The following is a 12,042-nucleotide window of genomic DNA, read 5'->3' as shown; positions in this document are numbered from 1 at the left end:
CCACAGCTGAGCTCCAGGAGATGTACCCTCTGGAAGGGAGGGCAGGGACCTCACCGAGGTCAGTGCCATCTTGCTTTGCTTTGGTGGACCTGGAGAAAGCATCTCTGCTGATGCCTTGACTTGGACATTTCCAAAATAAAATCCCATTATAAAGCCAACCATCTCTGGTACTTTGCTTTGGCAGCCCCTTGGCAAACTAAGACAGGTTTTTTTTGTACAGACACCTGACCTGAGGGAAGTCCAAAATTCATTGTGAAAAAGCAAATTGCAGAGAAATACGCAGCTGCCATTTCAGCAAACACACAAACAAAACGCATCTGCTGGGCACATATATATTGAAGCTGCTCTATGAGAAGGTGAAAAGTGTGGAAGAAGACACATGTGGCTGTTCTCCTCTGTTACCTCAGGGGTGGCATTGCATGTGGGGATGGAATCCAGCATTCAGCATACATCTGTGTACCATTTTGCTTGTTTCTTCAAGCATGTATTTGATAAACTTCAAAGGAAATATTTTAAAAGGGAAAAGATTGGGAAGGAATCAGTTTGGGAATTTGGGAATCAGTTTGGTGAGGTGACTACAAATGTTACTTCAAAACAATAATTTATTCATTAATATGCAGAACTAATCTAATATAATGAATTACTTTTAAATGATGTATTTCAGAGTTTAATTTTAAAATCTTGGAACTCTCTGCACACATATCAAATTTTATGGAATGCTATTAACATTTACAGAAGAAGAGCTCTTTTGAAAGCATGTATAGAAAGCATTTTGTTTCGAGGTGGCAGACTGCTGTTCTAAATGTACTTAAGGGGTAATTCATTTGAGGATAGTATATATATATTCGATTTCCTCTAAAATCAAATACTTTGAAAATTTTGTAGTATAAATACCTAATTCAAAAAAATTCCATTCACGCTTTTAATTCAAAACTTCCTTAAATGTTTCAAAAGTGAAAAAAACCCAGCATATGACAAAACTAACTTTAAAACATTTACACTTAAGACATTGCTTTCCTAATGTTAACTGATTATATCAATTCAATCTATTCTATAACATAATTGTTATGTAGATAAAAAATAATCTCCAATATGTATTTATGTACCTACTGGAAATAAAGTTGTTTGCTGTTGTTTATATTTTTACATGTGTCTTAGTTTGCCAGAGGGCTGCCAATGAAAATACCAGAAACCCATTGGCTTTTATAATAGGGATTTATTTGGGGTAAAAGCTTTCAGGTCCAAGGCCATAAAATATCCAATTCAAGGCACCATCAGAGATGCTTTCTCACCAAAGTCAGCTATTGATGATCCCAGCATGTTGACACATGGTGAAGCAAGATGGCCGCCGATCCCTGCCAAGGTTTCAGCTTCCCCTCTCAAGCTGCTCCATGGGCCCAGCCTCTTGGGGGCTTTGTATTTGAGCAATCCTATAGTTGTCTTTCTTGCATGGCAGGATCAAACATGGTGGCTTCCTTTTCCTGTGTCTGTCTGAATAAGTTTCTCTCTCTGTTTCCCTTTTTTATCAGGTCCAGAAATGGGGGGGCGGGGGGACACTCAACCTCTCAACCTGAGTCATACCTCATTGACATAGCCCAATCAAAAAACATAAAGCAATCTTATCAAGTAGTCTAATCCAAGGCCCCTCAACTGAATTGAATGCAATCAAAGGGTATCACACCTAGAGGAAGAGATAAGTTTACAAACATAATATTTATCTTTTTGGGACTCATAAAACAATTTCAAACTACCACGCTATGTAAACTTTATCAATTTGAAGACAGATTTCCCTGCCTTTATTTATCCTTTTTACCACATTATCTGTATCCATTTATTTTCTGTAAAATTAATATAAAAGATGTTCAATCTAGGTGAAGTCCCCAAAGAACTGTTAAAAGAAATAGTCATTCCCTCAAAATCTAAGCTCCAGAGATAGCATATTAAAATACCAAAATGTCCAGATTACAACAGAAGATTGTAAAACACACAAAGAAGCAGGACATGGCAGCCCATGCAACGGAGAAGATTGAAACATTAGAAACCACCAATTTGTAGGATCAATCCTGGCTCCTACAAAACTAACACTTTGAAGAAATGGTCCCAAATATTCTCAAAGAGCTAAAGGAAAAAGAATAAGAAGAAATCAGAAAATGATTGGTGAACACAAAGGTGGGGAGACTGAGGATTATGGTACATAGTTTGTGTATGCTTCTTAGTTTAGTTGGTGTCAAACCCAACAAGGTTCTTATAGGTTTAAGATGTTAAATTTAAATCTAGGGTTACCATGAAGAAAATATTGGGAACATGTTCACAGAAAGAAATGAGAAGGAATTCTAAAGGGTTCACTACAAAAGATCAAATAAATACAAATTTGGCAATGATATAAGAATTGAGGGATAAAAAAGTGTAAGCAACCCAAATAATTGTCAGCAGATATGTGGTATATATTTGTGTGTGAATACATTGATTATTAGTCAGTCTTAAAAAGGAATGAAGTTCTGATACATGTAACTAAATTTTTAATGAACCTTGAAGACATCATGCTGAATGAAATAAGTCAAACACAAAAGAACAGGTATTGTATGAGTCTACTTACACGAAATAAATAGAATATGCAAATTCATAGGCTGTAAAGTAGAGTGCAGGCTACCAGGGTGATGGAAGGGGAATGGGGAATTATTGCATAATGGATGTAGGGGTTCTGTTTTTGGTGATGGGAAAATGCTGGCAATGGATGGTGGTGAGTGCAGCACAACATTGTGAATGTGATTAATCACAATGAATTACATGTTTGGGTGTGGTTGAGATGGGAATCTTTATAAATATTTCCACAATTTTTTAAAAAACAACTAAAGAGACAATGACAATTAACAATTAAATGTAATACATGATCCTAGAAGGGCTCTGTATCAGTCTGCCAAAGGAGTGCAGTCCAACTCAAGGTACCATAATAGGTACTTTCTCACCAAAGCCAGTTGTCGCTTGTTGTAGCAAGATGGGGGGTGATCTCAGTGAGGGTTCCGCTTTCCCCTCTGGGCTTCCTCTCAGCTGTAGGCTGGCACAGAACTTGTCTCTCAGGGAGTCCTTTCTCTTCTGGCACAGGGCTCTGTTTCTTTCTGGGTCTTCTATATCAGTCTCAGCTATATTGTTCTCTTCCCAAGATCAGCCGTAAGCTCTCGGGCAAATGGTCCATGTCTCCCCAGGGCTTTAGCAGTTTGAACCTTCTCCGTTGTGTCCCATGGCAGGATCAAAAGTACAAAGATCTTTCCTCTTCCCTTGTGTCTTCTTGTGTGAGTGTCCATTTATATGGGCCCACCAAAGGGGCAGGGAATCAACCTCAGCTTGAGTCATGCCTTCCTGACAGGGTTGAATCAAAGCCCTAGTCTTAACAGGTAATTTAATCAAGGGCCTCTCAATTTAATCCAATGTAATCAAAGGGTATCAAACCCAGAAGAAGAGGTTAGTTTATAACCATAACCTTTCTTTTTCAGGAGATTCATAAATAATGTAAAAATGCCACAGAGGATGACAACCGACTCAACTGTTTACAGAATAGATGAAAGATAGATGATTGATAGAGGGTCAATAGATAGATAGAAAGATAGATTTATGATAGGATGATACAGCAATTGTGGCAAAATGTTAAAATTGGTGGCCCAAGGTATGGGAGAGATGTTGGAGTTCTCTGAATGGGTTTTTGTGCTATTTTTGCAGCTGTCTTGTAAGTTTGAAATTATTTCAAAATTAAAAGTTTAATGAGAAAATAGATCCCAATAATCTTATTTGTTCATTTACTGTGAAATATCTATCTATCTATCTATCTACCTATCTATCTATCTATTTATCTCATATTTTTTCTCCATATAGTTTGGGGTTTTCCTCATAATTTTTGAACTGCAATTCCAGGGATTTATCTTGATAGGCATATTCAAACACCTACCTTTTGTCTAAGGTACTGAAGATTAACTATAATCCAATGGCAGTTTCAAGATCATAAAGAACGCAATTAACTCAGAATGAACAGAGCGTCCCTCTCCTTATACCATACCAGCTGTGTGAGCATGTGGAAGATTTGCATGGAAGAATCACACTGTTAAATGAGGACCACAAGGAGGAAAAAAATAAATACTTCAAGTTTCAACATTTCTAAATTTATTTTCATTTGAACTTCAAAGACATCAAAACAACCAAATTATCTTTAATTTTCTACTTAATAACAGCTTGTTTAGGAAAAGAAAGGCAATCTTATGGACCTTGAATCATTAAGTTTTTAAAAATTTAAATAACCTGATTGCTTTTGTTAAGAAATTGATATTGAGGATTCAAATTTTCAAATTTAAAAGAGAAATTGAGAGAAAATAATAACTGTGATGAAGAAGCCTTGCCTAGCTTTCAAACACCCATTCAAAAGCAAGCTTTCAATACTATTTTATTGCATGTACCACGAATGTCACAGAGCATTCAATTAAACCCTTATCAACGTTGGGTTACTTCTGCTTGTGTGTGTGTGCTGTCACACCCACATGCAAACACATGGTGCTGTAGCATTCTGATGTGCTTACTGAGTGCAAGTCAACTTCACCACCATAGAGCTGCACTCCTCCTCATTTCTGACTTGCTAAAGCCATCCACATCAAAGGAGAATTTTCTAGTCTTTCCAAGTGTGTCCCTAAGTAAAGCCAAGGAGATTGGAGCAAGTGAGGTATTAACCTGAGTCCAAATCTCTGCTCTTGTAGAATGAGCCTTTTGTAAGGAGAAATAAATATTCTCTCTGATTTATATTGGTGTTCATTTCTGTGGTACTTTGAGACTGTTTTCACTCCAGAAAAGATCATGTGCTTGGAGCCAATCCTTTCCTGTGGGTGCAACCAGGGTAGGACCTTTTTGATCAAATTACTTCGGTTATGGGCCCTGGATTATATGGCTTCAGTAAGGTGTAGCCCAGCGTGGGTCTTAGTCCTCTTTTGGAGTCCTTTATACACAGATGGATACAGAGAAAGAGAGCTGCAGAGACAAAGGGGAACCCCCAGAAACTGACAGAGAAAGCCCTGGAACCTGACACTAAAATACAGATCTGAGGAGAATGCTGGAGGAAGTCAAGCTGGAGGCAATGATCCCTGGAGGAGGAAGAGACAGCAGATGTGGGCATTGCCATGTGACAGGGTCCAGGAGCGCCACCAGCTGGTTCCAGGGAGAAAAGCATCACCCGACGAAGCCTGGACATTTTCGCAGCCTCAGAACTGTAAGCTTACAGGTTAATAAATCCCAGCTGCAAATACACTTCTGGTATATTGCCTTGGCAGTCTTTAGCAAATAAAACAATCTATAACTTGAATATTTTCTATCGGTGTCTGAAAGAACCTACATCCAAACAGCAAGTCAGATTTTGAAACCAAGAGAGAAGAAGTGGAAACCAATTTCCCATCTTGTAAACAAAGTCAAAAAGGGACAAACATTGAGAAAAACATCTTACACAATTGTATAAAAATAACATTTTTTTCTTTGGGTTTTTTTTATCCAAGGTATACACATTCCTGGTTTCTCATTGTTTACTGACATTCATAATCTCGTTCCATGACATTTCTGGTAAAAGATGTTTCCAGTCTTTTCTTTGTTTCCCTCAACTATGACGTTTTATCTCATTCTAGCTGTGGACAAGGATGGGAAGGAAACCGATGTCACATCAAGTCGAACCCTCCCTCTGCTGCAGGTTTTGCACACCCTCAGAATTGTAGGTGACATTATGGCGTAGAAAACACGGGGTTTGGGTTCTCTAAATGTCACTGCATGTTTACCTTTTTCATTGCTTTGCAATTCCAGCCCTATGGACCGTCCTGGGTGTCGGCTTAGCTTTCCTGATGGCTCATATCGCAGTTGCTGTCTTGTATTTTCTTGCAAAGAGAAAAATGCCAGCAAGGTAAGCAGTGCCTTTAACTGTTGAATAAAATATACGGTAGCAGAAAAAAATGGAAACATTTTATTTGCTGTATTTTGCTTTCAGCCCATTTTACAGCATATAGGTTTAGTGTTTCCACATATCACGGATTTATTTTTCTGGGTAGAAAGCAGGAGCATCCCAAAGATAATTCCTATTCTTGTTTTAGTAAAACGCCTTAAGTATAATTTTAAGGTTATGTTAAGAATATTTTTTACGATGCCCCAATAGAGAACACGGTGTTCTCCACAGACTAAAAATATGCCAGAGAAGGCAGCAGGAGCTCAGAGGATGTTCTCCCTCGGCTCGTCCCGGGCAGAACGCTGAGCACCTGCTGTACCTGAACTAATTTTGTGGGGTGGTGCTGGGTAGCTCGGAAACCCCGTGTGGGAGCCACCCCAATAGTGAAATGGATCAACTTTTCCACACACTTCCCAAGATAAGGGTGCAGAACACAATTTAATCACATGTTAAGAAATTAAAGGAACGGGCTCTCTTTTGCACACCCGGGCTGGTGGTTAGAGATTCGGATCTGCTGCGGTATCGGGGTGTCAGAGTCAGAGGACGCTTCATTCCCTTGATGTCAACCTGGACGTCCCACCGATGAATTCTCTCCGGCCCACTGCCTTAAGTTAATAGATTCCAATCTTCCTATCTCAGATGAAGGGAAAGTGATTCTAGAATGATGGTGTTCACCTGGAAAAGATCCGGTATGTTCAACGCGTTCCTGCGGAGGCCTCATGCGCTCGTCAATCCTGTTACTTAGCAGTGTTTGGGATATGCCGGGCAAGGCGGGCAAGGACACGGTGAGATGTGCACTTGGAGGAGTCTGCACTCCAGTGGAGTCCAGGATCCCCTCGCTGTGTCCGGGCTACGTGCTAGAACATACCTGGGGACAAGGTGCTGCGTTGGCAAAGCCAGAGTGAGCCCCGGGAAAGAACCCTGCACTTTGCACCATCTCCCAGACTCCTGTAGGAGTGCCCGAGCCTTCAGGGCTGCCGCGAGACCCGTCGGGCAGAGGTGGGGGCGCTCAGGGAGGCTGGCCGAGCACCCCTGCTTCCGCTCTCCTCTTCCTGCCGCTCTTCACATTTTCACCCTTCCTTTCTCTTGGCTCCTCACCTTCCTCCATTTCCATTTACCTCCCCCCTATCTGTTTGTCCATCTCCTCTTCTTCATCTCCCCTTCTGGATGATGTGGGGGGAGCTGTCCCCAGCCCCGCTTCCCTTCCCTCCCCACACGGACCCCGTGGGGAAGTCCACCCATTTCCGCGGCGTCAGGTGTCACGTGGATGGTTTCAGGTCATGGCTTTCTCACCATCGTAGTGTGCTCTCGACCGTTTGCTGGGCTTTCCTGTCTGATTTTTTTCTAGATACTTGGACCTTAGCAGGAGCTATCAGGGCTCATCATTTCCATATCCCAGTACCCACTTTGAGGTCCCAGGAGTTAAGGATCCCTCCCTAATAGGAGACGGAGAGCTGAGACTAGCCGCCTGCAGTCGTGAGGGATTCTTGGTTTGGGCAGTGTGGGGGAGTAAAGCCTTTTCTTTGGGGATTTTGGAAATGAGAAGGGAAGGAGCTGGGGAGAGCGCAGAGGACAAGCAGGAAAGGAGAGGCTGAGGCAGGTCCTCAAATTTCACACGTTCTTTTCTGGAATGCGGCTGATTGAGCATCTGCTTCTCCTTTATTATTGCCTTTTTCACATTCTTCTTTACCTCCTATTTATCCTGAATCTTACGGAAAGAAATTGCCACAAGGGGTAAAACACCCAAGGAGGGGAGCAAAAAGAGGGATGATCTAAAAATACAGTCCCCCGAAAGAGACTCGTGGAGGCAAAGAAGAGCTAAGAAGATACTTGAGGCAAGAAGTACTGGACGCGGTCAGGAGGTGAATCCTGAGCCAGCTCTCTCCCTCCTGCTCTCCCCCCTTTGAGCCCTCCCCACCTCTCTTTTTCTCTCTTGCCTTTAGAATTAGGAATCACATTTGGTGGAGACGTTCATCCCTGGGCACACTTCAACACACCTGTCTGAGTTGAACGAGGAAGTCAGACTTTTGGTTGACTGGGTAGATACCAGGCTGGCTTCGTCGTTTAGGTGCGCTGGCAGGCATTTCCCTAATTTCAATGAGCTACACTTATATCTTCAAGCTTTGATGAAACACCAATATGGTAGGAAATATTACAGAAGTTATATACTTTGCGACTACAGAACTTACAATAAAAATTGTAGAAATTCACTGGAAGATACAGGGGAGATGAATAGTTTTTCAAGATTATTTTAGGGAGAATACAAGCAAAAATGTTCAAAAACCAGTGCACTCGGCTACCCTCAGGTTTAGCTGTCCACCATTCTCACCCTTCTGCTCCCTGCCTTTGGGAAGAGTCTCACCAGGCCCCAAAGCAAAAGGCTTTCCACCCCTTCTGCCTGACTGAGCTACCCCGCCGGTTCCTGACCCCAGCAGAGACAGTCGCCGCGTTCTCAGATGTTCTTGGTGACACTGCACCTGTGCTTGCTACAGAGTCCCTAACTTCTACTCCCTGGCCTGTTAGACAAAATCAGCACATGATAAATAACCGTCGAATATTATCTATACTTTATTGAACATTATCCATATTGATCAGCACCACAATAAACATTGCTTCAGCCCACTCGATTCAAATAAAGATGTTGCATATCCAGCTTCAAAAAATTCTTTTAACCAAAATCATGTAAGCCTCCAAGCAAGTTAGGCTTTCTGGCTAAGAGAAGACTGGTCCACAATGGCTTACCTTGACGATAACACCGCAACTCTGAGATACACAGGAACTCAAGCAGGGAATTCATAACCCTCCCAAAATAAACTTTACCCTTAAGAGATTTCATTAGACTTTGTAAAAAGAATCGGTAGCATAAGAGGCCCTTTAATGACTTGAAGGAAGAAATGTTTTGTTACGGTTTTTAAAACATGTGATGGAGTGCTGTGCCCTGAGACAGGGCTGGGCTTGGAACAAGCCTCTTCAAGGGCTTTTCAGAGATTTGGTTTCCTGGGTTGTTTTATACGTTCTATGACCCTTCAGTTGGCTACTTGCCACCTAATGTTTTAGTGAGGACACTTTGATTGCAGGGGGGAAAAAACTCACACTGGCTTAATCAAAATAAAGACTTGAGTAGGAAGACGGGTTTCTGCTGGGACTCGGGTGCAGGAATGAGCGAGGTCAGGGTGGCGGCTGCATCCTGGCCGCTCGCTGCTGCTGCTTTCTGCCTCTTGGCTTTGTGATTCTCCCCCTGTGGCTATGCTCCCTCTGAGCCGCGTCCCTAGAATAAAATGCCGGTGCCTGGAGGGTGCACGGTGGATGCAGACATGTGGAGAGATTAAATCACTCTCTTTTTGCCCGAAGCCATATTCCAAAGGAGGACCTTCTCATCAGCCCAGCTGCACTCAGGAGCTCGTTTCTGGCCAAATCGCACATGGATGGGACGGGGCAGTGGGGCCAGGGAGCCCTGGGACAAACACGGAGCCCACAGGGTGTACGGCGGTGGGCGGGCCACCAAGAGGGCCCCTGGGGACGGATCCGAAGAGCCTCTGCTGTACCATCCTCAGGGCCCAGAAGCCACCAGTCTGTACTCATGACATTTTAGAAGAAGCAACAAACACGGCGCCTTCTAGAGCGAGGTCAGCAATATAAGTTAGACGTGGTCGTCAAGTCCATGCCCAGGAATCAAGACCAATGGGCACAGATTCACAGTGGGCCATTTCTTCTCCCATCCCTGAAGCCTTCCTACACCCCTGCTTTCCTGCTTAGACTACATAATCTTTTTCTGGAGAATGGTCCATAAATAACTTTATTAATTTGCTTTGTGACACTCCTGAAGGATGGTGCTAATTTAAAGCTAAACTAAAGAAGTTAAAAATGAACAAGCATAGTAATAGTTCTATCGGTATAATTTAGTCATACTGGATAATAAAATATGTCCATGTGAAAATTGCTTGAAAAGTTTAGATCTGCAATGTTTCCAAATAATTTCAAAGAGTTGTGAGTAAGCAAGCGCCACAGGGGAAGCTGCCGCGGCGGGGTTTACGCGCCCATGATCTTGGCCACCTCTGGTCATTCAAGTCCGTAAACACGTGTTAAGATTTACCCTGGGCTGTCTGGAGGGAACGTGATGGCACGTAAGGATTTCTGGCTCCTACTCCTAAGTTTGACGATGCTGAGCATAATGAGAGAAGTGTACCCCAGAGTACTTTGGGGGATGAAATAGAGGGAAAGAATGATCAAGAGAAAGGTGTGCGCTTTATATTTCTGCTAAGAGAGCTCATTGGGATCCCAAGTCCTGGCGCAGCTGTCCGGAACGTGGTGCTTGAGGTTCTGGAACAAGGGGCCCCGGCGCCCGTACCCAGCACCCACGCTGCTGCATTTCATCCTGTCTCCCGGAAGCCCTGGCGCTGTAGAGGTTTGGCTCAGCTCCTCTTCTGATTTAAGATTCCTGGATGGACCTCAGTGGACCCAGCTTTGAATATTTATGCTAGTCCAAGTAAAACTTTGCTCACGCCGTGCCTCGAGGCGTTCAGCTGCTTCGGCAGCTGGAGCATCCCCGGTGAAATGGCCCTGAGCCCAGGAATGCTGCTGATCCTTACAAGCCGGGCTCCCCCGCGGCGCCTTCGCGCGCTGGCCAGACCCTCCCTCTTCCCCGGGCGCAGGCGGGAAGGGAGGCCCAGAAACCTGCCTCGCAGACCCCATCCCCTGGGAAGACCCTGGCCGAGCTCTGCCAACCTGCGAAATGTGAACTCGGAGTCACCAAAGGACGGAATTGCGGGCAGGGCTTTGAAAGCTTCCCCTTCCACATCAGCCTGGACCGTGGGGTTTTCCTTCTTCCGTCTTTCTCCCTTAAAGGCCCAGGCAGGCTGCTGCTTCTCCCTCAGGCCTCCCAGCCCTCGCCTCCCGCCCTGGAATCCTAGACAAGGGCCCCGCCGGGGAGGGAGCACGTTGCCCCCTGCCCGTCCCCCGCCGCGCCCGGGAGCTCGTGGGGAGCCCGTGCTGCTCGCACTGCTCCTTGTGCAGTGGGCGGCCCGGGCTCCCCCGAGCAGCGATGAGGGTGGCAGGAAGGGGAGGACGTGGGACGGGCATGGGCACCGAGGCTGGTGTGTGGAGAGGCCGGGGAGGGGGGTGAGGGGAGAGGTGCAAACTTGTGGGATGGGAGCAGGGGGAAGGAGGCAGGAGGGCCCACGAGGTAGGGCCCTGGGTGCCCGCTGAGGGCACTTCAGTGTCATCACAACTGCGAGAGCAGAGCCGGCTGCTGGCTCCTGCCTCCTCTTCCTCAGATCCACTCACCACCCACTGGGAGGCAAGGGCCAGGTGGGCTGGGCTGGCCTCTGAGAGTTAGGGGCGGCCCCCTGGCCACCTGACCTTGAGTCTGTCGGTCAAAGCGAAGCCCCTAGAGAAGCGGACTTGGCCCAGTGGTTAGGGCGTCCGCCTACCACATGGGAGGTCTGCGGTTCAAACCCCGGGTCTCCTTGACCCGTGTGGAGCTGGCCCATGCGCAGTGCTGATGCGCGCAAGGAGTGCCCTGCCACGCAGGGGTGTCCCCGTGTAGGGGAGCCCCACGCGCAAGGAGTGCGCCCATAAGGAGAGCCACCCAGCACCAAAGAAAGTGCAGCCTGCCTGGGAATGGCACCACACACACGGAGAGCTGACACAGCAAGATGATGCAACAAAAAAAGAAACAGATTCCTGTGCTGCTGACAACAACAGAAGCAGACAAAGAAGACGCAGCAAATAGACACAGAGAACAGACAACTGGAGCGGGGAGGGGGGGAATAAAAATAAATCTTTGAAAAAAAACACACGAAGCCCCTGGGGGAGGGAAGGGGGGTGGAGCACCCCTGCCCGCAGCCGAGCTGTGGTGGCGGAAGGCGGCAGGTCCCTGGGAGGCCCCGTGCGTCCGCGAACTGCCCCCTGGCCCGGCGAGGGCAGCGGGACGCCCGTCCCGGGGGCCTCCCCGTGTCCTGGCCGTGCCTCCGTGGTCCCCTCACCACACGCCCCTCGGGGTCACCGGGCCCCTGGCCGTGGTCTCCAGGGCCTGCAGCAGTACAGCCGAGACCGAGCCTTTAGGCAGGAGAGTGACAAGCTCACGT

The 12,042-nt window shown here is 45.8% G+C and overlaps 1 protein-coding gene across 3 annotated transcripts in view; it reads left to right on the top strand.

The window, feature by feature from the left end:
- MALRD1 (MAM and LDL receptor class A domain containing 1) overlaps positions 1–12,042 on the top strand; it is a 688,615-nt gene that overhangs the window by 658,186 nt on the left and 18,387 nt on the right. For all 3 annotated transcript variants that reach the window (XM_058297890.1, XM_058297888.1, XM_058297889.1), the window contains 2 exons: positions 5,649–5,731; positions 5,821–5,917. In XM_058297890.1, the coding sequence (XP_058153873.1) occupies positions 5,649–5,731; positions 5,821–5,917 (180 nt within the window). The remainder of the gene's footprint in view (positions 1–5,648; positions 5,732–5,820; positions 5,918–12,042) is intronic.

Source organism: Dasypus novemcinctus, chromosome 5, assembly GCF_030445035.2.
Source record: "Dasypus novemcinctus isolate mDasNov1 chromosome 5, mDasNov1.1.hap2, whole genome shotgun sequence".
Taxonomy (NCBI): domain Eukaryota; kingdom Metazoa; phylum Chordata; class Mammalia; order Cingulata; family Dasypodidae; genus Dasypus; species Dasypus novemcinctus.
The sequence above is the reverse complement of the archived record's forward strand: the minus strand, read 5'-3'. Positions and strand labels throughout refer to the sequence as shown.